General features: G+C 42.7%; 1 protein-coding gene across 4 annotated transcripts in view; it reads right to left on the reverse strand.

The window, feature by feature from the left end:
• The window catches only part of LOC111143744 (forkhead box P1), a 596731-nt gene that overhangs the window by 134924 nt on the left and 437177 nt on the right, over positions 1–24630 (reverse strand). For all 4 annotated transcript variants that reach the window (XM_022497581.1, XM_022497580.1, XM_022497579.1 and 1 more), the window contains one exon: positions 16061–16162. In XM_022497581.1, coding sequence (XP_022353289.1) covers positions 16061–16162 — 102 coding nt within the window. The remainder of the gene's footprint in view (positions 1–16060; positions 16163–24630) is intronic.

Consider the following 24630-nt stretch of genomic DNA (forward strand, 5'->3'; position numbering starts at 1 on the left):
GTCTTTTTGGTTCCATGTTGTTAGTTTTTTCTTTCTGTATTTTGCAAAAGAAGCAAAGCAGGTATTTGTTTATAAAACAGTGAAAGAAGAAAGGTCCTGGATAAACACAGACTCTACATTTTAAATAACATTCAAGCTCCTGAATGAGGTATGCCCTCAACTCCTAGAAACCAGGTGTGACGCTGACATGTAGGCCAATTTCAACACGCACCTGAAAGGTATCCAAATGACTTTGGGAGGAAATCAAGTTAAGGATCTTGTGAGAGAGTATTTCCCACTCTGAGCTGACCTGGAAATGTCATAAAAATGGGCACCTATGTAGTAGGTGTCTGTAGTCTATGGGTCCATTCCAAAGCAGAAATGTACAGCTCTATAGAGAAAGAGATGAGCCGTACATTTTAAATCCCCAGAAAGACCTATCAATATGACACCAACTAGATTATCCTTTGTCTTCATTTCCTGGATCTCTCAAGTGGACTCCAGGGTCAGGAGGGTGGCCCACCTAATTGTTACATAGACTGTTCAGCCTCCAGTCATTCCACTGCTATATCCTGAGCAAATTCCCCAAGGGCAAAAGCCAAGACTCTTGCCCAAGGATTCGCTCACATCTTCTGGTTGACCGCAAATGGTTCACACTGGGGAGGTGAAGTCAGAGAGTTTGTTTCTACTACCCTAGGAGGAGTCTGGGGAACAAATCAGGGAAAGACAGAATGAAAGAGACACTGAGATTTCGAATCGGCAAGGAGATTAGATGTCACCGTGACAAGGAGCCTTCAACCACGGGAGTGCACAAAAAGCACTTCTGAAGCCTTTTGAACATACCCATGCTTGGGCCCCATCCCAAGACTCTTATTCGGTGGAGTTCAGGAATCTACCTAGGATATGAAAAAGCTTTGAGCCCTAGATCCTGATGATGATAAAAATTATATTAATTCTGATGTGCCCCCAGGGTTGAGAACCACTGACTAATCTTTTGTAGATAAGAAACCGAGACTTAATAGAGGTAAGTCACTTTGTCAAAATCAGACATGCTTGGATTCAGAATGCAAACAGTGGAGAAAATCCGCACTACCACATGACTGAGCACGGCAGGAGGGCGGGGTGGGGAAGGGGCACCCTTACATTACATGGTAGATTCAAGGGGAGTCACTCAAACTGTAGTCATCTCAGATCCATGTAACGATTGATAAAGTATCCATAGATCCGTAAGATGTGCTGGCAGACGGCGCTGAAGAGCTTCAACGTAATAAAGTCACATACATCACGAACATACCCTGACGGACGGCAGTTAGGTGTCTGGAAGACGTGCTTTCCTTACTTCCCCACGAGCATGTGGTCTGGACTAACAAAGGCCTTGCCAGCTAAGTCCACTTCCCTGAATCTCAAAAAGAATCACTAGTTTCACCCTCATACTCGCTGATGGCACTGTGGGGACATATGTCAGCCTAAGAAGACAGAAGAGAAGAACAGTTGGGCGGTGGGTAGCACCTCTGTGCAAGTTAGGAAAAGATGCCTCTTCCTCCAAGTAGATGCAGGTCCCGTCCCACGTCAGGGTGCAAAGCTTGACAAATGATCGTCCTATTGCAATCCTTTGCTAGCTCTGTTATTCAGGCAACTTTGTTCAATGAACAAGCTGCAAGATCCTCTCTGGTCATCTAAAGTAGAGGTCCCTAAATTAGAGCCCACCTGGTCTGGTCCACCACCTGTGTCTGCATAGCCCTTGAGCTAAGAATTGTTTCTGTATTTCTAAAGAGTTGGGGGGGGGGGGGGGAAAAAAAAAAAAAAAAAAAAAAAAGAATGTTTCATGGCATGTGAAAATTGCATGAAATTCAAATTTCAGTGTCCACACATACGTTTTTATAGGAATATAGCATGCCCATTACTTATGTATTCCCTATGGCTGCTTTTGCAGAGTAAATACTGCCGAAGAAGCAGTATGGCCCACAGAACCCAAAATATTCACTATTTGGGCGTCACAGAAGAAGTTTGCTGACCCCTGGCCTAAAGGAAGAAAAGAGTTAACTATTAAGCCAAATTCCCTTTGTAGGTTTAATGAAAAGTTCCAAGCAAATAGGGCAAGTGAAATAGTTTCTTTATATGTACAAACTTGAAACTGAGACAACAGAGGAAGGTCAACTTCATTACCTAGCCACCTTGACAGTACCTTTAAATGTCATCAATCAGTATGTGCCTTGCATGACTTGCAAGGGCTCATTATAAATTATAGCACACGGGCCCCTGACACGATCCAGGGATTGTAATAGGACTCCGGTGACGTAATGTGATAAAGGAGATTTCTCTGTACAGCTCTATGTGGCACAGAGCTGGAGAATTTCCAAGAAATTTAATTTCCAGAGTGCCACCTTTGACTATTCAAGATAATTCCACCCAAGCACAAGGCATCCTTGAGGAAAACTTTATCTTTTCTGGAAATGCTTGTCACTGGGTGTCGTCCTCGAAAATATAAATTTGCAGCTATTTTTTCCAAAGAGACAGACTAAATCCAGGATGTAGATTTTCCAATTAGACTCTTTTTAAACATCTGTTGGTAGGCTGCATTTAACATTAGTTGTTTAAGCAAAGCACAATTTGATTAGACTGTCTAAAACCAAGCCAAAGTCTGCAAAATAATAGCTCAATTAAATTGTGTTTTGCTTTCATTTGTCTTAGATTTTCCTGAGTGTGAGAGTGTTGCAAATAATTAAGTAAACCAATTCCTTTCAAAACGAGAGATTTCGGGAGATTTTCTATCCCCCCTCCAAGTTCTTGTAATAATCTATTCCATCTTCGCTATGCTTCACTGAACTTAATCTTGACACCAAATACATTTCTGTACTTTGCCTTTGGTCTCCTTTAATTGTCTATACTTATGAGTTAAAGTTCTATGCTATTAATATTATGCGTTAAACAGATTAGCGAATGTACAAAGGCAAGCACAGAGCATCAGGGCAGTCAAACAGCACCGCAGGAGTCTTGTGAGTTTCACTCCATACTTGGCAGGATTCATGTCATCAAACCAGTGGAAGATCTGGGCAGGAATGACGCTGGATTCTTTCAATGCTGTGTTTCTGGTCTTGGAAAGTTCCTCAAGATTTGTGAATCTGGAATGGGCCTGATGCCTCATCCTCTAAAGCGGCATCAATTTTTCTTCCTTCTTGGCTTAGACATTTCACTATCTCATTCATTTATCACACACTCATTCACTAATTCATGAAGGAAAGAGCGACCTACAGATTGCCGACCCTGTGCTGGGCAGGGTGCGGAATGGCACAGAGCTTCCACATTTCAGATTAGGAATTAATTCCTCAGCTGTGAAGATGACCTCGCATTAATTCATGGAAAATTCCAGAAAGATGGGGCGCCTGGGTGGCTCAGTGGGTTAAGCCTCTGCCTTCAGCTCAGGTCATGATCCCAGGGTCCTGGGATCGAGCCCCGCATCAGGCTCTCTGCTCAGCAGGGACCCTGCCTCCACCTCTCTCTCTGCCTGCCTCTCTGCCTACTTGTGATCTCCTCTGTCAAATAAATAAATAAAATCTTAAAAAAAAAAAAAAAAAAAAAAAAGAAAATTCCAGAAAGACAAGGACAAAAGAAAGACCAGAATAGGAGTTTTCAGAAGAACATGACCCTCATTTATGCTAAACTTGACACACTGAGGAAAACCATGCTCCAGGCGGATAATGCCAGTAACAGAGGCAGCAGGGATCGGGGCAGCAGCTAACATTTATTAAGCGCCTGTTGTGTGCCAGGCACCACCCTAGACTACTTCCTTGTAGTAACTCAGCTAATCTTCTTGGCAACTTCATAGGACAGACACTCTGATTATCCCTATTTTAGAGATTAGGAGCCTGACATCTTCCCATCAAGTCTGGTTAACTGCAAGTTTACCACGACCAAGAGGATAGTCCGTGTTACTCTACTACAACACAGGCTTGAAAAGAGACCGGTGTCAAGTCGATTAAAACATAATGTCGAATTTAATATGTATTCATTTTCCCTTTAAAAAGAGTTTACATACTTATGAGAAGAGCTCACTTTTCTGAGAATTTACTATGTGCCAGGCACTGTGCAAGCACTTCTCATGCATTAATCACTCCATCCTCGTGATCACCTTCAGGTAGGTGAGGTCATCAGCTCCACTCTCTAGATGAGAAAACGGAAACAGAGAGGTTAAGCTACTTCTCCAAGGTCACACAGCAGTTTAAGGGTATTGCTGGGACTGAAGCCTCACATCAGTCTCACATCAGAGATCATGCTATTAATCACGACGTGGCCCCTTGCACAGTGTTCTGAAACACAAATCTCTGAAAATCTCAACCACCTTGCTTATCTGCACGGTGAGCCAGTGAACAAGATCCTGTGCCTTTAAAGGCGCATCACACCTCATTTCTGATGGTGACTAGATATAGTTTCTGGATAAAAATACAATTTGCTCAGTCTTAGGTAAGTATATAGGGAAGACCACAAGTACCTGTTTAAATTTCAATAGTTACCACTGGATCTATCAAGCTTCCCAGGAAAAAACAAAACAAAACAAAACAAACAAACAAACACCAAAAAAACAAAAACAAAAACACCCCAAGTACCTCTCTATTCTGGTACGTGATCAGCAGAGACTATGTCAGTTAAGTGTATACCAAGCTTGGCAAGTAGAAAGTACACGTATCACCCCCCCCAACTGAAGTGTCCATGGCAGACAAGGCTAATCGATCATGACAATCGATTGCAGAGGCCATCCTAATCCTAGAACCCTTCAAGTAGCACTCCAGGCACCTTGGCACCTAGATCAAACGAAACCTCTTTGTCCATGTGGCTCGTGCTCTTAATTCTGTTACTAGAATACATAACAATTCCTTTATGCTACCAAATAAAGAACAACCCAGACATAATTTCACCAATGTCTTATTGAAAGGAGCTTCACGAGGTCTGAATAGGAGGCTGTTCCTCATGCAGACAAAGGAATGTCTTGGCTGTGGATCCCATGTCCAGAGAAGATGAGAAGGAACCCGCGAGGCTGCAGCAGTAGATGGCAATGAGAAACAAGCGTGGGACAACAGAGCGGAGAATTTAGACCTGGGAGAGCATAGCATATCACATGACCCTTAGTTTCCTTTTGAAGAACACAGAGATATCATTCTCTTGGAATTAAACTCAAAACACAATTTAATCACCTGGGCCTTCTGTCTAAATGGTAAGCGATAGAATAAGCAATATTTACGAACCTGGATTTTGGGGACACTGAAATGTTACCACGTGGACTGTGCTTGTATTCCCCTCCTGACAGAAGCAATCATGGCTCTGAACTTCCCTTTCCCCCTCCCCAGTAAGACGATGACAACCTTCTCAGGACGTCTGATTTAATCCAAAGCTGGAATACTAAGGAACGAGACAGAAAACCACAGAATTTACACTTGGTATGTTAGATACGAGAGGGTCACTGAGGGATTTTGAAAGGGATTTTGAATAGCATTTATGGAAAGCTGAAAGCAGGAGGAAGGATCGGGGATATGCAGGAGCAACAGGAGATCGTCTGAGGGGCTAGAGGAGGCTAGACGAGGGTTCTTTGCTAAGGTATAGGCACGTGCCAACAGAAAGTCTGAACTCTGGAACAGGAGGGTAGCCGCAGGGGAAACACGAAGAAAGGAATGGACAGAAGGTACCCAGTGGAAGGAAAAATGGCAGATCCGATGATGGATAATGTGGTGGGGATGAAGGAAATTAATAAGTCAATGATGACTCATGACTCTGACTAACAGAGCCTGGTGACAAAAGTGATCAGTTGAATTAGAGATAACTGCAACTGTTGTCATGCTGAGCGGAGAGCCACAGACAGGCAGTTAGGAAGGGGTATAAACAGGCGTGGCCTCATGGGTGCAGAGGTAACAGGACGGGCAAAGCCAACAGATCCACACGGCCGGGGGACAGCAAAGGAAGGGAACATTGGGAAAAGAATGAACTTGGCTTCTGGAAAAGAATTGGGGAACAGAAGGAGAACAGTCTGGAGACTGGGGACTGGGGTATGGTGAGGTGGGGTGGGGTGGGCCTGGACTTAAAGAACTTTGCAAGAAAGCCATTTCCAGAAAGCTGAGTTAACCAAAGTATGACTTAGCTGTGAGGAAGTCAGACAGGTTAAGGGAAGGACAGAGAATTGGCCACTGAATTTAGTGACAGTAAACTTCAAGAAAATGACGAGGAAAAAAGCCAGATACGGGGGAGGTTAAGAAGGAAAAACGGCTGGTTTGGAAAAAAAAAAAAAAAAAAAAGTTGAAGCAGCAGGCAGAATATTCAGGTTGTAAAAGCCTGGTAAGCAAAAGGAGCTAGGGAGAGTAACTGGGAAGGATTGAGTCATCCGAAGTTTTTGAACGACCCATTTAAAATCCACATTCTACCATTCGACAACGATAAATGCTGGGCTCTGTCTGCTTGAATGTTTACCAAATTTCCTCAATGGGATGTAACATAAAAGGACAAGCGCTGGCAGTCTTTGCCCAATTGTGCGCTGGCAGCTTTAAATTCTACTACTTAAGTAGTTAAAAATCTGTTCTTTTGATGAAGGGGGGAAAAGTTATGAATAGGAGGGAGCAGGCCTAGGCCCTTTAGAAATGACTTATACTCAGTCTCCATAATTCACCGGGCAGTAATTTCAAACTCAAACAATTGCAACAGCAGGGCGGCTAAAGTCCACCCCAAGTTCAAAATGGGATATGTTCTCTTTAAAATTTTGAGAGCGACTAAATATGACAACCATCTGATGTATGAAAATTATTCACAACCAAAAACAGACAGTCTGGAAATAGCCGGGATGACTTCATTTAGACAGAATTACCCGAATCTGTTTCTAATATACACAGTACACATAATAAATTTTTACAATATGACAAGGAAAACAAACTTAATAAAAGTTCCCGATCTTTTGTTACACAAGTATGCTATATCCATGCTGTGTTTATAATAGTTTGCTCATGATATCACAGCTCGGTAACAAAGGCCCAAGCAATACAAAAACAGTTACCAGGCATGACATCAACTCACAACTACCGTAATTACATTGGTACACAAATTTCCCAAACTGTACATTTTCCAAACCGCTTCTCACTTTCAACGGCTACCTTTAGACAATCACTTGCAGAGTTGTCTGCAGACTTTGAGTAATACCCGCCTTTCTACTCTTTCCCAAGCGTCATTTCCCTTTAGAAAGTGCATATTTCAATTACAAGCACTATTTTTCAAATATGCCCATAAACATATGTCCAAATTAGGAGACGGTGTGGTCTAGTGGTTAGTGACAAGCCATAGGCATCAGCAACTCTGATTCTGTTCCTTTCACTGTCCCTGCCCGCGAGGCCCAGGCAGTAGCTCGGGGAGAGTCGGTAGAATGGGACGGGTAAGAGCACAGATTTGCGTGCCGGACTATTTGGGCTGCGAGCCTAGCTAGGCCACTCACCGGCTCTTCGGCCCTGGGCAACTTAACTTCTCCGGGCCCTCCATTCCTCATCTGCAAAATGGGAATAGTAACGGAATCGAGCCCCAGATGTTCTCTTCGCAGTGGTCGGCTGCTGGAAAGTCCAGCTTCCTTGCTTGCTATTTGACACGATTACTGCCGCGTTTGTGGGACCGTTTCCTGCTTGACAGCTTGGCTCAAAATATCCTGACCCACGGCGAACCGGGTAATTTTTCTAATGGGAGGATGAGGATTTCACCTTGGTCATGTTACCTGGAGAGAGTGAGGGGCAATGAATAAAGTCTGAACGAATTCATTCAATCCATAGGTTCTGTATGACCCAACAGCTACAGGACTGAAAATATTATTTTGTAGAAATTGGTGTTCGTCGTCTTTCTCTAATGGTTTGCTCTCACGTTCCCGCATCTTACGTTGATAAATACCCCCAAACCAACTGAAATGATCGGCCGGGGGGGAAAGATACTGCCTTGTGATTTCAGAAGCCTATTTCTCCAAGGACCAAACTTTTCGAGCCCATCCCATATGCACGACCTCTGTCTCGCTGCACTGCACGGTCAGTTGGCTCTCCCGACCGGGCCGGGCGCCAGAGGAACGCGACTACCCCCATTGTCACTGCTGGTCCGTGGTGCTTACACCAAATGCTGTTATTCTGGGCTTCAGGAAATTTTCTAACCACTGGACAGGGTCCAATGCTGTGTGCTAATGAGTTTCAGATTGGAAGACTTCACTGTGCATGTGTCAGAAAAGTACCATGGTTTATGGTGGGGGTGGGGGCAGGGAAGAAAAGACACACAGAGAAGGGAAGAAAAAACAGTAGTTAAAAAATGCTGGCTACTCAAATTGACAGGGAACGTGACCTCTGCACTTCATCAGAAATTCCAGCAGACTTACAAAATAAAGGAGTTTGCTTTTATCACACACTGTGAGACTCATATGGAAAAATGGAAAACACTACATCACTTGACCTCGGTGTGCCCCCTTTCAACCACAGACGAATATTGTGTACAAAAATTCTAAATCAACTTAAGATGTTCCAAAAAAAAAAAAAGCTTTAATTTTCTGCATTAGATTTGATGATTACTATTTTGGCTCTTGAGATTTTGCTCTGAAGGTTCACAAAAGAAAAGGACTCCTAATTCCAGGAAGAGTATTTTATCACTTGGGGAATAAATAACGTGGTTCTGTCAGGTGGGCACATCGTGGTCTCCACTTCTCTATATTCCTGAGAAAATAACGAGCAAGTCCCACTTACCCAGGTTTGAAAGTCACCCAAGACTGAATCATGATTATTTGTTTACATTAACAGAACATTAAAACCGATTTTAAACAACTTAAGAAACTCTAGCCATCTTTCCTTGGTGATTCACCTCTCTGGGAAGATTTTTCTCCCTTCAAGGAAACCAAGAGGCTCGATAACAAGTCTTCTCATTATGCCATCACCGTCTATCAAAGAAGAATCCCTTCATGGGAGAGTCTAACTCACAGGACTTCTTTTGAGTTATGAGAATATGAGAATACATTTCAAAAAAAACCCAAAAAACAAAACAAAACAAAACAAAAAACCTTTTTTTTTTTTTTTTTTTGGCCAGTTAGTACCGGTGACTTTAAAAATCCAACCCTTTCACATCCTCGAACTGTCACCAACATTTTTTCAGACAATGTCAATAAAATTGATTGCTTGCAGTTCTGAATTCTGCTCTGCACATGGAAACAATATAATTTGTTTTAAAGTATTTTTGATAGGGGCGGAAGGAGAAACAGAACCTCAGCAAGCCTGCCTATCCACACCACTGGGGTGGGGTAGAGAACAAACTAGAAGTACGGTAAATGGTCCAAATAGTACGGTCTGCTGGAAACTTTGACAAAAATTCCCGATGTATAAACCTTAAACCTTACTGTTGTGCTGACTGATACGTCTTCCTGTCAGATATGAATGATGTTTCTGGAACATTAATACGTTCATTAAATTCTAACTCCCTGTACTTAAAATATTCTGTAGTTTGGCTCAGAGACATCTTGACAGCTTTGTTGTAATCATATATGGGAGGCCCCCCAGACTACGCGGTTGTTGGGATGCCTCATACCTACAACCAATCTGTTGCTTTTGCAAGTTTAATCTAGGTATTAAGGAGCTGATTGTGGAACCATGTGGATGCGACAACTCCAGCTCAGCTGTATATCACAGAAGCCACTATGGGTGGTGACGGGTTCCCATGATGCCTAGCAACCATGCATACCTCTAACTCCCTAATCTGTAATACTACAAAACACGGCTCGGTTTTTTTTCACCCCCTTCCTTTTTTCCAAAGCACAAGTGGACGACCAGCAAGGGTCCAACAGTGTTATTCCTAATTACCTTCTTTTTTTCACTCTTGATCCTGTGGCTCTCATAATTAGTTACCTGGGGCTGCAATCCAATTTGAAGTGATGACAAGAAAGTGATCCATGAAAAAGTAATAAGTTAAATCCAATTTCAGCCTTCCTCTAATTAAATGCACATGGAACTAATGACTCCAACCCTAGCATTTCAGTGATAATGGTAATTAGCGAGGTGGGAGTCGCTCTCTTTTTCAACACTGAAGGTGTAAACCACAAGGTAAGAGGGTAGGAGCACTCTTAATTACATGTGTCATTCTGTCAGCGATTCACACATTTCTGACCAGTCAAGTATGTTTTTTCCCCCGTCCCTCCCCACCTCCTAGCCCCAACAGTGATTATAACATATCATTCCATGTTCCAACACATGGAAGCTCATAAGAGCACTTCAGACTTGAGAACGGCAAATAACTTTTCTTTGCTGTTGCTCACCGCGGAGACACATACACAGACGAGGCGACAATTAGGATAATGACACAGATCTTAGTCCTTTTAACTGAAATCCTGATATTTACAGTGGAATTTGGTGGTTTGGTTTTATTCTTGCTTATGCTATGGAAAATAGAAGAATTTGCTTACTGGTGGCAAACCGGGCGCTCCGCAGATACTGAGAAATGTACATGGAAAGGGAAGCTACAGTGAACTTCCTGATGGCATACCCGCCGTCTGTGGTCCTAGAACACCTGACTTCCCATCCTAGTGCAGCACCTGCCTGGATGCGCTGTAGTAAGTCAGGTAACCTTTGTGAGTTCCTTTTCCTCACCCATTGCACAGTTTAAGGACAGTTCCTAGATCCCAGGGCAGCTATGGGGATGGTCCACATTCAGCACTAACTAAACATTCATTATCTTCGCCTACAGTGATAGATGCATATGGTGACAAAGACATGCTCACATTTAAAATATTAGCATCATGGGGCGCCTGGGTAGCTCAGTTGGTTAAGCAACTGCCTTTGGCTCAGGTCATGATCTCAGGGTCCTGGGATCGAGCCCCGCATCGGGCTCCCTGCTCGGCGGGGAGTCTGCTTCTCCCTCTGCCTCTGTTCCTCTCTCTGCCCATGCTCGCTCTATCTCCCTCTCTCAAATAAATAAAATCTTAAAGAATAAATAAATAGAATAGTAGCATCACACTTGAATTTTGATGCTTAGATGCATATAGGTAGGGTGATCATATAATTAAAGGTCCAAACTGGGATGCTTTACGTGAGAAATGTCAATAAACACACTCTGGCACCAGCCATAGACCAGGGATATCCTGGAAGGACTGGGACACAGGCTCATCCTATATACTGCTGAAGCTGAAAGAGCAAACAGGAGCTAATTCATTACATTACAACTCAGATCAGAAGTCTGGAGGCAAGGACAAAACATACTATTTTAGAAAAAAAAAAAAAAATTCTGAAAGCAAGAGTATCTGACCCAGGTCATGGGATGGATTTCTTGAGGTTCAGGAAACCCTTATAACTGATACAAACTTCTGTGTGCGGATGCGTTTTGTTTTTTTTTCCCCTGAGGGGGCAGGGTCACTGTTTCTATCATACTTTTAATGGTGTGTATAATCTCTAAGACTTAATAGCCATTTTTAAAGCATCATTTCTAGTTTATTGTTTCTTACTGAGATTTATTTTGTAGGGTCTGGGGACTCTCCAAAGTCATGTGGTAACAATGACATCTTAAAAGGTACCCAAATTTCAATACCTCATATCAATTTAAGGTCAGGGATGCCAATTCTAGACAATGCTAACTCCAGACATTTAAGGGGAAAAAAAAAAAAATCTGCCTCCTTCTCCTGAATTATCTGCTTTACTAATTCCATGCATAGGGATATTTTTTAAGGGTCAGTATTTCAAAACCATTCCATTTCACTACCTACAACATAAAATCGTAGTTTCCTTTAAAGGCTTCCTCTTACCAATTTATTCCTTAGTGAATAAGGTGGAAATGATATGAGGTACTAATATTATATGTAGCATTAATGCAAAGCAAAAATGTTGCCTAAAGCATGTTTTATATAACGGCAGATAAAAATGCTAAAAAAAAAAAAAAAAAAAAAAAAAAACCAAAACAAAAAAAAACAAAACAAAAAAAACCCCATCACCTGCTGGATCTTGTACTTTAACCTCCTCCGCTTCAAGCAGGAGCCCTGATTATAATCCCGAGCTTCCAACTGGACGACACACGAGCTGCACTTCCAGTGGATTTCACTATCCTCCTTCCAGTGAAATGGCCTTCTGGGTGAGGGGCTCCCACATGATGTAACCTTGGAAGGGAGAGGAGGGGCAGGAGGGGAAAATCTCCGATGACCGGTTTCAAGTTCAAGTTCTTTACAGACGGCCTGAAACTGTGGTCAGCTTTCTGCTGCAAGCAACACACACGGTTTACTTTCTTTCCTGACTTTCCTGCTGCCAGAGTACACATGTACTTTTACTTTCTTAGGAGAAAATGTGTCATTTGATTTCCTTCCAGTTTATGTACTCGTGCCAACAACTAAAATGCTTAAAGAACCAAAATGAATTACTACCCAGAAACGGTGGTCAAAGTTCCAAAATTCGATCAATAAAATTGCTCATCTACTCACAAATTAATCTTCAGCCAATAAAGTTACACATTTTCGAGGTTATGAGCACACCTGCACCGTTAAGCATTTATTTCACTTGTTTAAGCAATCTTCAGAAGCATATAAATATTTATAAAAGCAAGCCTACTATTTTTACCTACATATAATTTTCTTTTTCTGCAGCAAAACCTTGTTAATTCTTTTACAAGTCATAAGCCTCCTGAAGGCAGGGTCTATACCCCTGGCAGTCTCATGTAGCTAAGCGTCAGCGGGATACCCTGCGCGTGGAGGCTGACCCAGAAATGCTCACCGCGTCACATTGAATAAATTCAGATCCTCCTGATTATGAATTTACAATGGGGCCAATTTTCAGTTTTCATTTGGATCATTCATAAAAAAGTTGCAAGGCAACTCGAGAGACTAAAGGAGGGGCGATTTAGGTTACTAAGTTGAACATTTTTTAAGAACTTCAAAAGCAATATCTATACCCAATTAATGCCTGTATTTTGTAAACCACACGTCGCCCAAGAATGTGGCCAGCTCAGGTTGACTTCTGCATGTGTATCTGGAGAGAGCGTTTCTCTCTTATTTACTCTCGTCTTCCTGAAATTAGTCCAAATTGCTGATGTTCGACTACATTTTGTGATCTCTATCGAGTAACCACTGAGAGCCTCCTCTAACTTTCCATTCTCTTTTGTTTGTTATCATCAGCCTGTGAAACTGGAGAACGCTGCCAAACATAAAGCAAGGAAGTGTGAGATATGCCTAAAATATAAGTCACAGTATATTTGAGGATTTGGGTTTCTTTCTTTCTTTCTTCCTTTTTTTTTTTTTTTCCTCAAGCAATCAGCAGATCAAATTCTTCTTCCCTGTCAAGCCTTCCTCTATGCGGAAGATCTGAAATTTGCTAAAATAGGTCTCTCAATGTGGTTATAAAGGGTATGAAGAACAGAGATGAACACTGTTAAGGTTATAGGAGTTCCCTTTCGTTTCAGAGCCACACTGGCTGAGATGTCCCCAGCGAGGACACGGAATGGCAAGATCTCTTTCAATGTGAAGGTTATTCCTTCTGTGAATCACCGAGTCTCTGTACGTATTTTTGTAAGGAGGTAGTACACCACGCGACCTAGGTTAGTAATTTCTCCCCTCTGTTCGTGGAAGGCCAGCCAACCTAAGAAAGCCTGCTGAATCGTATGACCCTACCAGGCAGCTGGCAAGACGCGGTCTATGACGCACATGACGGATGCACGCACACGCACAGGCATACACACAGCCACACGCACACACAACCAGTCAACCAACTCTTCATTTTCTCCCCCCCAATCAACTCTTGAACCTGGTCTAAATTCCATGCTTGTCAACTCTCCCACGGAGGGCTAGGAAGGCACTCAAAACATCTTATTTAGCAAAACCAGAATTCAAGATGGCCCCCCTCGCCCTGCACTTTCTATACAGACTGAAGAGCTCAGCAGAATGTGTTAGGTTGGTTTTGACACTGTCTTTGCCAAGAAAAATGAAGCTCTCTGTATCATACTCTTCTGGTGGCTAAAAACCTTATAACGGGCAAGAAAATGAGCCCTCAGAAGGAAATCCCCTGAAACTTTACTTCGTATATTTAGCCCTAAAGCAACTTCGTTCATCTTGGAAAAGAAGTTACCTAAAAATGCCATATGTCTTTAAAAAGCAAGTATGAGGGAATATAAGTCTAGTATAAAAAAATTACATATGATATTCAATACTGCAGAGCAGTGCATCAGACAGATTGTGTATGTGTGTACTTTTTAAAATTATCCCTAACCGAAGCTCTACTACGTGTGAGAGTCCCACCTCCCCCCAATAATATATTGTCATTTTTCCAATGCACTTGAAGTCTGATAAATTCAAGAGGACTCACGGTATTTTTAAGGCTGTTAGAGCTCCAAGAGGGAGGCAAAAAGAATGGACAGTCATTTGAATCACTGAGTGACAGGCTGGGCTAGTTCCCTGTATACATTAATAAATTAGAATTTTAATTGTGTCTCTGTCTGCAGGAGATGCCCCAACACTTTAATATGTACCAACAATTGGCTATGTTCTGGAATCTGCAATGTGGCCTCCGCAGCTGACCTCTGAAACACAATTCCCAGTCTGACTACGGAAACTGTTCAGTTTGATCCTTTCAACTTATTTGAATCCTGACAAATAAGCTCACAGCTGAAAGGTCAACCCAGTCATATTTCATCCTCCAGAGCTGTTCTTAAGACATCTGCACAACAAAGCACTTCTTATAGCACCTGACATGGGACCTCAATGGCCCTGTACCTCATTAAAAATGTCCCCAGCATTCACACACGTGAAAAGGCCTAGGGATTGGTGATGATGGTTTACCAAGTAACTAACTGGTTTTGAAAGTGTTAGTCAGCAATACACACTGTCACCCAACTGTTCCCATAGAGGGTTACTTTAGTGCCAAACTTGACCTAGACAGTGACGGCTTCCCGAGCAGATGTAGAAGAACTAGGACTTGCTCCCCAAATGTCAGTTAGATCTTTGCAGGATAATTTGGGAACTGGTGTTGGTTCACTCTGATCTGAGAAAAGTCAACACAAGCTGGAATTTGGGTTGACCTCATGGTCACAGTCACTGGTGCCAAGTTATACCCAACAGCTACCATCTACAAGTTCTGTCCCCAAATGTCCAGTGTGAGAAACTCCTCTTCACTTCCTGCTTTGAGGCTGCCCACTCTGAGCTACATACGCAAGTTGAATCATGTCGGACCTGCAAGTGCCCTGCCTCCGGTGTGGGCACGAACAGCCTCCATCAAGTTTCTTTGAAATTTCTATGCCACTTTTCTACTCCGAGTCAAAAATCCAAATTAGATTTTTTATGAATTCCCTTTTTCTACACCGTTAGCCCCTGCCCTCAATAGGGCTGAAATCAGAAGTTGCTAAAACTCTTTTGATATCTTTACATGAAAATCACCTGCCATTTGTCATTAGTGATCGAGAAGTATTCTGAAAATATCCGCTAAAGAACAAAATACGTATTACATTGATGACTAGGCAAATTAAAAGTACCGTATCTTCCTCAGTCCTCTTAGCCGTTCTTGACACAACTGACACTTTGGGATGAATGGTTCTGTGCTGTGGGGAATCTCCCCGTACAGTGTATGATCAATTAAATAGCATCTTTGACCTCTACTTATTAGGTGTCAGGAGCACCAATGTCCCCCGTGGGACAACCAAAAATTATCTCTAGACATTGCTCTCTGTCCCTTGGTGGGGGGTGGGGGGCCAGTAAAATCTCCCCCAGTTGAAAACCACTGCACTAAAGTTATGGGTGTGGGTATCATGTTTCCAGCCCCACCATGAGAGAAGGAAGTGACCTATCTTGAGTACCAGGAACTTTTTCTTCTTGGTCTACATGGTCCCTGATAAGCAACGCACACCTGCAAAACTCATCTTCCTATTACAGCAACTCGTTAGAAGATCTTCTCCTCAACCACCACACTCTTGGTTGAATAGACATTATTTTCCAAAATGTCATCCTCTGCTGGTAAACTAAAAAAATGCACCTTCTGCAGAAGATCGTCATACGTGATTTGCAACTCCCAACACAATCTACTTCTGAATGGCGTATCAGCTCTCCCAAAGTGTATAATGTTAATGTTTTTCAAAAAAGAATTATCACCTGAAGGGCTGGTTGTTTGTCATTCCTCTTGGGAGATTTTAATCCACTAACTTGCTGCTGTTGTTGCTGCTGAAGGAGAAGCTGTCTGGCCACTTGAAGTGCCTGGAAGGAAAAATGGAAGAAACACGTTGGTGTGAGTCGCCGTGTTCGGAGCTTCCTTCACATAAAGGATTCCAGGAAGTACACTTGAGGATGGGATCCTGACTTTCGCATTTCCAGGCCAATGAAACAGCCCACAAAACTTCCCAGCAGTCTAAGCTGGGGAACTTTTCTCATTTGGTTTACATTTTCTTAGATGGAGTCAGTGGTACAGCCAGTTCCTTAGACACAGCAATCCACCCAGGCCGATGCACTATTCCTGCCATCAGTGTGACATAACTGGGACCATGAATGACTGGCACCCTGAGGAAGGAAAGCAGAGCAGCGAGGAAAGACCTGGACAGAAGGCACAGATTTAGGAGATGACAATGGGGCTTTTTTGGGAGGCGGCTTCATTCTACAATTTGTGGGGGGAACTTAAGAGCTCGAGTCAAAAGGAAGTAAGACTTTGACCTCTTCTGAGCCCAGATAAAGAGAAGCTCAATGGTGAAACACACTATGGATAAAGGTATGTGAGAAGGAAAATCAAATAAGGTAAGATACACTCAGGGTGACCTGAAGAACCTATCTAAGAAAAAAAAAAAAGTAGCAAATGCGACCTCTAGGTCAATTCAAAATGTACATTATGCACCTGTGAACAAAACAGATCATGCCTAATAAAGAATGATGCTTTGAAGCTCGTAACATAGGTGGTTTTTATTTAAAGGCAGAAACTAGAGCAGTAATATGAACTGGGGGTAAAGCAAAAGGTAAACAGCAGAGTCCTCCCAAGTTCAGAAAACTGACTGACCAATCTTTTTTAAACGTTCAAGTAAAAAAAGAAAAAAAAAAGTGTCATCAAGAAACCCTCATGAGAACATTTACTGTCAAAGAATTTAACAGAAATAATGCCACACCTTTCTAAAGAGGGCAGCCGGATCAGCAACAGAAGACTGAAGTTTGCAGACAGTGTGCTAGGAAATCACATGAGAAGTTACACTAGTTGAGTTAATTTGGCTGAGAACCAAGAATGTTCATGTCGAAGAGATGTCAAGACTGTTCATTTAATGACGTGCTTAGAGTTTAGAGACAGAATGAGATTTCTTGGGGATTGCATCAATAATAATTTCTACATAGTAACTAATTATTGGTGCCTCAAAGAAGATGCACCAGTAGATGTGGTCACCACAGCCAAAGGATCTGATGCTAGAAATCTCTGAAAGTGTGCGTAATGGACATATGATGGTAATGCATTCCTCAGAGAGAAACAAAGACTTCATTTGCATAAAACACTCAGGTATGTAGTTCCAAAAAATGTCATAGTGACAGCATGGAATGAGGGAAAGGTAGGATGTCCTGGAGGGCCCTGTGCACTGATCTCAGGGGGAACGGAAGAGAGAGTAGTCAAGAAGGACTGTTCATGACAGACACCGAAAAATGTCAGATCTGCAAGGGCAGGGCTTCTGAAAGGACCACTTCACTAACTGAACTCACGACCGTACTACTGTAGCAAAGAGTATTTTCTAGACATTTTGTAAGGTTGAGCGGTGCCTTTGTGCCTAAAAGGCACACAGGGAAGCCATGAAACAGGTGCATGGATAAATGGGTGACAAGGAAGAATCTTAGGAAAGACGGAAACTTCCCGTCCCACCTCCCTAGGACACCCCCCACCTTGTCCCAGGGAGGCCTTCTGCCGACTGAACTCAACCACTACCAGCCCTTCAGATGTAACGTACAGGCTAGCTCATCTGTAAAGGGAGAGACATGTTCGAGAAAGCCTGCCTGGAAGAGCCTCCAGAAGAGAGGCTGTCTGAGAGGGGCATCTGGAAGCCAAGACGCCTGGGAGAGCTGCCCGAGACTCCAGCCTGCTGTCTCCGAGGAGGATTCACCATCACTGGACTCCGGGTTTCCTTGTCTCCTTGGAGACGCTCAGTACATGCGTAGGTGTAAAAGTGGGCAGAGTGAAGATTTCATTTATATCATATAAGAAAAATAGTCCCCTTTGCAAGGTGCCTGCAGGAGCAAAAGCCTTTCCTCCTACTATATATGTTCTCTTAACTACTTCACATGAGGGTTTTACGGCTTTTTAATGTAGGGAAGGGAACAGCTACACAGTCCAGGGGTTTGCTTCAGAGTTCCCGGAGTAATGAACGGATGAACAAGGAAGGGTCTGGCTGCTACCTGGGAGGGCAGGCAGAGGGACTGTAGATGACAAGGAAAAGAGTACGGAGGAAGACATGGTGGGGAAGAGGAGAAAGTAAGGACATTTGATACTAGAACAGAACAAGCAAAGCAAGGCAAAATGATGCAAATTCCATAGTCACCAACCTTCGTTAAAATTATTTACTGTGTGTCACCAAGTATTTGGAGAACAGGTACTCAGTCTTTAAATAACCAAGTCTCAGAGAATCTGTGCACTGAACTCGTTTTGGCAAAAGGGATGGTATTTAGTGTCTTTTTAAAAAACATACACACACGCCACACAAAACTATTCTTATGTTCTCCTAAGTATACTCGAGCAAAAGAAAGTATAGGACTCAAACCTAAGTTTTCAACCAATGTCTACTGAGCTGGCTCTAAAACATTTCAAAATTGGCTAGTGAAATCCTTGTGATTATTTTCCTGGTTTTAGGAGATAAAATCATGTACGTGTACAACATCTTTTTTTAGACCGAACGTGGAGCACGTGAACTTAAATAATCATGTAATGAACTCCAGCTACCTTACAGCATTTCATACCGAGCCCTGCTGAAGATGATAATCAAAGACAGCAACTCAGGGTAGAAAAGGCTTAGGAACTTGTACGAACACAGGTGATTTTTCAGTCAAACTACCCAAGAGAGAAGAATGCAAGATGGACATATGTGCAAACTGGCTTCCAAATTTTATTCTCAAAATGAATGTAAATATGCAAAATAATTTTAAATATCTGGGATGCTGAGGCAATACTAGTATAAATTATTCCCCTTGATCTGAATTGTTATGTATTGCTTCACAACAATTCCCTGACCTTATCCTGATTATGGGAACCAAGTTGGAGCAAAGTATTAAACCTATCCTCCCCTACCCCCAAATCAACGGAGGTCTCAGCAAGCACATTAAAAGATCATTTATTAGAACTTATAAAGTGCTGTGAAATCAACCACCAAAGGACATTTGCTTTTCTGATTTCCAGTATATGTAAAGCATTGTGATCTAGATTTTAAATTGTCTTAAAAAAGAAGAGAACATAAATCCTTAGTGTACTAGATTACGCATTTGAGCATTATCATGATAATATGAGCTGTATTATGTAATTTATAATACGAATCTCTGGTATTATTGGAAAGTCAAGAATGTTCGATCTCCTATTCATTGTTGGTCAGTGCCAAATCTGAAATGACTGATGGGACCCTCTTTGGAAACTGCACCATGAGTTACCCATACGAGCTTACTTGACAGCCAGCCTTAGAGATATGTTCCAGTACAACTAAAGAGGGAGGAAGAACATTTCTCATTTCTATAATGATATCTCAATCACATCTGAAGAGAAGTTATGATAGCCTATTTGAAGAAAAACGAGATCCTTTGGATACAGAATAAAAAGATGCATGGATATGTGTTTGTGCATGTATGAGGGAGAAGAAAAAAGGGCTGGTGTGGGGCGGGGAGAGAAAGAGAAAGGATATGAACAAATGAAAGAATTTATCTCTTAAGAAGCAAAGATCAACTCTGACTCCAGTTCCAGACCAACTGCTAATATAAATAACGTAAAAGGTCCCATCCCATCTCTGGAGACCTTTCACTATTGATGGCGGTTCCTGGGCTGGGTTGAGTCAACACTTCCTTTATAACAGATGTGACAATTGCTTGGCACTGGACAACTTGGTGCTGTATTGAGTGCTAGGCTCAGGTTACAAGAAAGACGTAGTTTGAAGATGTCATAGAAAGGGGGTGACTGATAAAACCAGGGACTTAAAGCCCAGATGCACACACTCACATCTATTTTCCTTCAACGGATAAAATAAATGGCTCTGTGAGCCAACAGAGGAAGGGGATGGAAGGCGTGCGTGTACTCTCTTAATCTGTGAACTTGCCGGCCTCCCTCTCTGCCTTGGCTATTACCTATACCCCAGTCGGCGCAAGGGGTCAAAGTTGCCTTATGATCAAGGCTCCGTGGGCCACAACCAGCTCGGAGTACTCAAGAGTCCGGGAGTGTCCTTGGTTGCTGGTTTGGCAAGTCATGCACCTATGCTAACTGGGGCCTAAGCATTTCTGATACACCATCAATTCTACGGGTTCAAAATTATGTCATTCTCTTGAGGGCCTTCACCTTCTTGGTAAGTGCCAACTGTTATCTACAAGATACGCTTCGCACAAGCATCTTTACAACTTTTGAGCTATTTATAGCTGAAGTTCAGAGCAGGCGTTTATACGGAAGGGGCCAGGTATCCCCATGTTCAGCATGTTTATTAAGGCAGCCAATGTTCAAAAACATGTTTACCATATTTTAAGAAACAGCAATAACTTTATATAAAATATGATTGGAATAAGCACACGCATATACTTAAAGCAAACTGGCAGAAAGAGAAAAACTTCACGTGAGTCTTTTTACACACTTGGTGGTGAGGCCTGAGAGAAGCACTGATACTTGGAGGTCCTCAAAAAAATATGACGAACCGCAGTGTTTTAGGTCCTGGGTCAGCAACCTGTAGCCCGTGGACCAAATCCCCACATCAGCTGTTAGTGCTCAGCCCACGAGATGAGAATGGTTTTTACTTATTTAAATAGTTGGGGAAATAATAAAGGGAAGAATATTTGGTGACATGTGAAAATTATACGGAATTCAATTTTCAGTATCCACAAATAAAGTTTTATCGGAACGCTGTCGTGTTTGTTTCATTACACACTGTCTGTGGCTGCTTTTGTATCACCAGGCAGAGTGAAGTACTTTCAATACAGACTGTATGGCCCGCAGAGCCTAAAATATTTCCTCCCTGGCCCTGTACAGGAAAAGTTTGCCGAGCCATGCCTTGGGTTGCTATCTGTATTCTGAGATCCCCTGAAGATTCCACTGGACACAATTTCATAAAAACAAAGATTGCAATCAGTTGCCCAAAATAAGCTTAGAAGTTAGCTGACATGCCCGGACCTTACTAACTCACTGTTCTTAAAGCTCAAAGTCCTATTTAATTTTCCAGAAAGAACCGGGACGTGAAAACAAAATACATCCGTGTGCTCCTCTTTCTGAAACTATTTAAAACGAGTTGCAAACTTTGCATACGTGTTTCTTCTCACAGATAATTTACACCAGTTCAGAATGAATCCCTTCAATTGGCTGTGAGGTCCCGAACAGCATCAGAATGAAGACAGCATGTGCTATTGGCCAGTGGAGAAAAGTCGGTTATTTCCTGTCTGCCCTGACAAGTTGTCCCACTTCCAGCTTCAAAGGCTGCTCTGAGTCAGCCACCCTTCCTCTAATTTCTTTTCCTAGACTCTCCCCACCCCTCAAGATCAAACCTGTTTCTCAGATAATTTCCCAGGCTAATCAACAGTCACAGTGCGTATGGGGGTGGGGGGGGGGAAGCTAGCAATAAAACACAGCATGGGAAGCTTAGGAGGAAAGAAGTCATGTCCTCGTCTTTATTTCTCAACCTCATGATGCACCTTGAGTACCTCTAGAGAGTTTCTCTTCCCGCATAAAATCGTCTGCTATCTTGGGGCAACCCAGCAACTAACTACCATCTTAACAACAGGGCTCATCAATAAACACAATCTAAAGATTGCTCTGTAGCCAGACCTGGAACTGAGTATGCAGAGAAACTCCATCACCTCCTTCCTTTAGATAGTAACCACTCCAGGGCAGGATGGAAAGAGCACCTGTGGATCACTTAGAAAAGGACAGAAAGGTCAGTGGCTGATAGGACTAGAGGTGTAGATGCGTTCATACAGAATCCACAGCACTCCGAGGCAGTGAGGTCTCCAATAGGAATGCCAACTGGGGTGGGGGTTGGGAGGGGAGGGAGGATTTACAAATGGGAGCACTTGGTTATCGCAGGAAAATGGAAAAGTAAGCTAATCTCATAGAGGGATTTGTCTAAGGAAAGATTCTGACTCTAGTGATTGTATAAACATTAGATACAAAACCAAAGAAAGCACTATGGCAGACCATCAAGTCATGTCACTGGTGTCTTAAGGGGAAAAAAAAGGAAGAAAAAAAAAGAAAACATTAAAATTTTCATATATGGGGGTAACAACCACCAAAAAATCATCAGAGAGCCTATCAGAGTCTCTTTGCACTGGTCACTGTTTGGTCTACTTGATGAGAATGCAAACAGACTCTGAACATTCATAGGTTGTTGATTCACTTGACTTGACTCCCACCCCTGACCACCCATTGTTTCAGAGCAGGTGGGGCAGACAGCAAGGCCTTAGATGAGCTGGGACACTGGATTTGAATCAGTGCCCTAGAACGGAAAGGTTCCATGTCCACGCTTCGTCCATCCTCAGAGCGCTAACAGCTGGAGAAGGTATTGTATCCTCTGGGAGCCTTCCAGAACAGCTGATACTTAGAAGGGATGGGTTTCTCAAGAATTGCAAATGAGCTTACGAGACAATATCTACATAGACATGATGAAAAACTGGAGCACAGACAACCCCATATCTCCAGAATTCGAACATTATGCTTTTGAGTTGAAATCCAAAAGGAAAGGAAATGAAAAAGTCAAAGATCCCTACTGACAAGGTCCTACCTGCACAGGCAGTGTCATCCATGAGCGTGGGGTGGGCAGAGAGGAGGCCAGGACATAGCATCCCTCCGCCACCTGGACCACTGCCATTTCTTTATTATCTGCACCACCCGGGACCTCCACCTTCCCTATTTGCTCAAGCCAGGTTTCCCAAATCCTTCCTGACATCACTTTCTCTTCTTCACACTACACACAGGATGGTTATCACTGCTACGACACTTAATACTTAAGTTTTTCACTTTGGCTTTACTTTAAAATGCAACAAATAAGGTAAAGACCTTTTGGGAGTTTTTTAATGCTGGCAATCAATTAGAGTGTGTTTTCCAAAAGAAAAGATGACAGATAGTATTTTCTTTGCTTCTTCCTTCCTTCCTTTTTACTCTTTTTCTTCCTTCCTTCCTTCCTTTTTCTCTTTTTCTCTCTTTCTTTCAAGAATTGGTGTGAAAGAGAACAGAACTGGGCCCCTGTGCGCATCTCAGGCCGTGATTCGCCAGCATTCATGCCTTAGGGCTCAAACTCGATCCCACACCCCAAGTACCAGAGATAAGGACACAGACATATCAGAAGGCCCTACACAGGGAGAGGTATTCTGCTACAAGTCCCACCCCCAAAGGAAAGCTAGGGGCAGAAAGGGGTCAGAAAACCCTATATTTGCTTGCAGTTATGAGTAATTTTTATTATTTAAGTATCCACATAGAGGATACTTGCCGCCAAAGAAGGTAAAGGTTAGGAATTTTCATGAGACAAAAAGAAAAAGGATATCTATGATCCTCTTGCAAAATCAGCTGAAATAAGTTTAATGGCTCTAAACAGTCAGGAAGTCTGTTTGAAGTCTCTTATAAGAGGAGACAAAACCCCCACCATCATACTCCTACTCCATACACCTATTAACACAGGGCCCTATAACCACCTTGTTGAGGCCCTGGTTGGCTGCTCCTCGCTGGAGCCAGTGCCAGACGCTGAATCACCACCACCGAGTCTCCGGCACCTGAGTTGTCTTGGGAGGGATTCCATCCAAGCACTGCCCAAGCCTGAGCCTGTCTAGCTTGAACGAGTCGGCAAGACCACAGCCTGAGGCGCCATGACCGTAGGCAACACCAGCATTGCAAGGAAGGAAAACAGAAGTCAAGTTTATTAGCAAATGTCTAAAATGTTGTTGGGTGCTGCATCAAACTCATTTCTTCTCGTTACGGAAGGACCAGATTGTGCCCTGTGAGAAATAAATACATGGGCCCATTCCTTCTCCAAGTTCCCAAAGTAGAAAATATGGTGGTGGGGGGGGGGAGGAGGTCAACTGCAAGGGTAAATGAATCAAAGGGATCTATTAACTTGCCACATTAACCTGTTGTTTTCAGCAATTGTCTTTTATGGGGATGCAGCCCAGCAACTCTCATTATGAATAATCCAGATTCATATCTTTTCAAACCTTGTGATGAGACCAGCTCATTTTGAAGCTTGCAGAAGAATCTGGCCACAATCATGTTCAAAATAATGGAGAGGTTTCTGTGATTTTACTACTAACACTGAACCTAGTTTCTGCTCCAAGAAATATGGTGCTGTATTCCTTTGTTCCTTGGGGTGTAAGTCACACATACTTGGGATGCCCTATGAATGGTATGCTTCCCAAAATACCATCCTTCCCTTACCTGAACGTTGGGGAAGGAAGGAAAAGTGAAAGCTAGTTTAGAGGCAGCATTCCAGCTGAGATGAAAGAGAAAGAAAGAAAGAAAGAAAGAAAGAAAGAAAGAAAGAAAGAAAGAAAGA

Source organism: Enhydra lutris, unplaced genomic scaffold (assembly GCF_002288905.1).
Source record: "Enhydra lutris kenyoni isolate GAN:26980312 unplaced genomic scaffold, ASM228890v2 scaffoldscaffold10, whole genome shotgun sequence".
NCBI classification, from domain to species: Eukaryota; Metazoa; Chordata; class Mammalia; order Carnivora; family Mustelidae; genus Enhydra; species Enhydra lutris.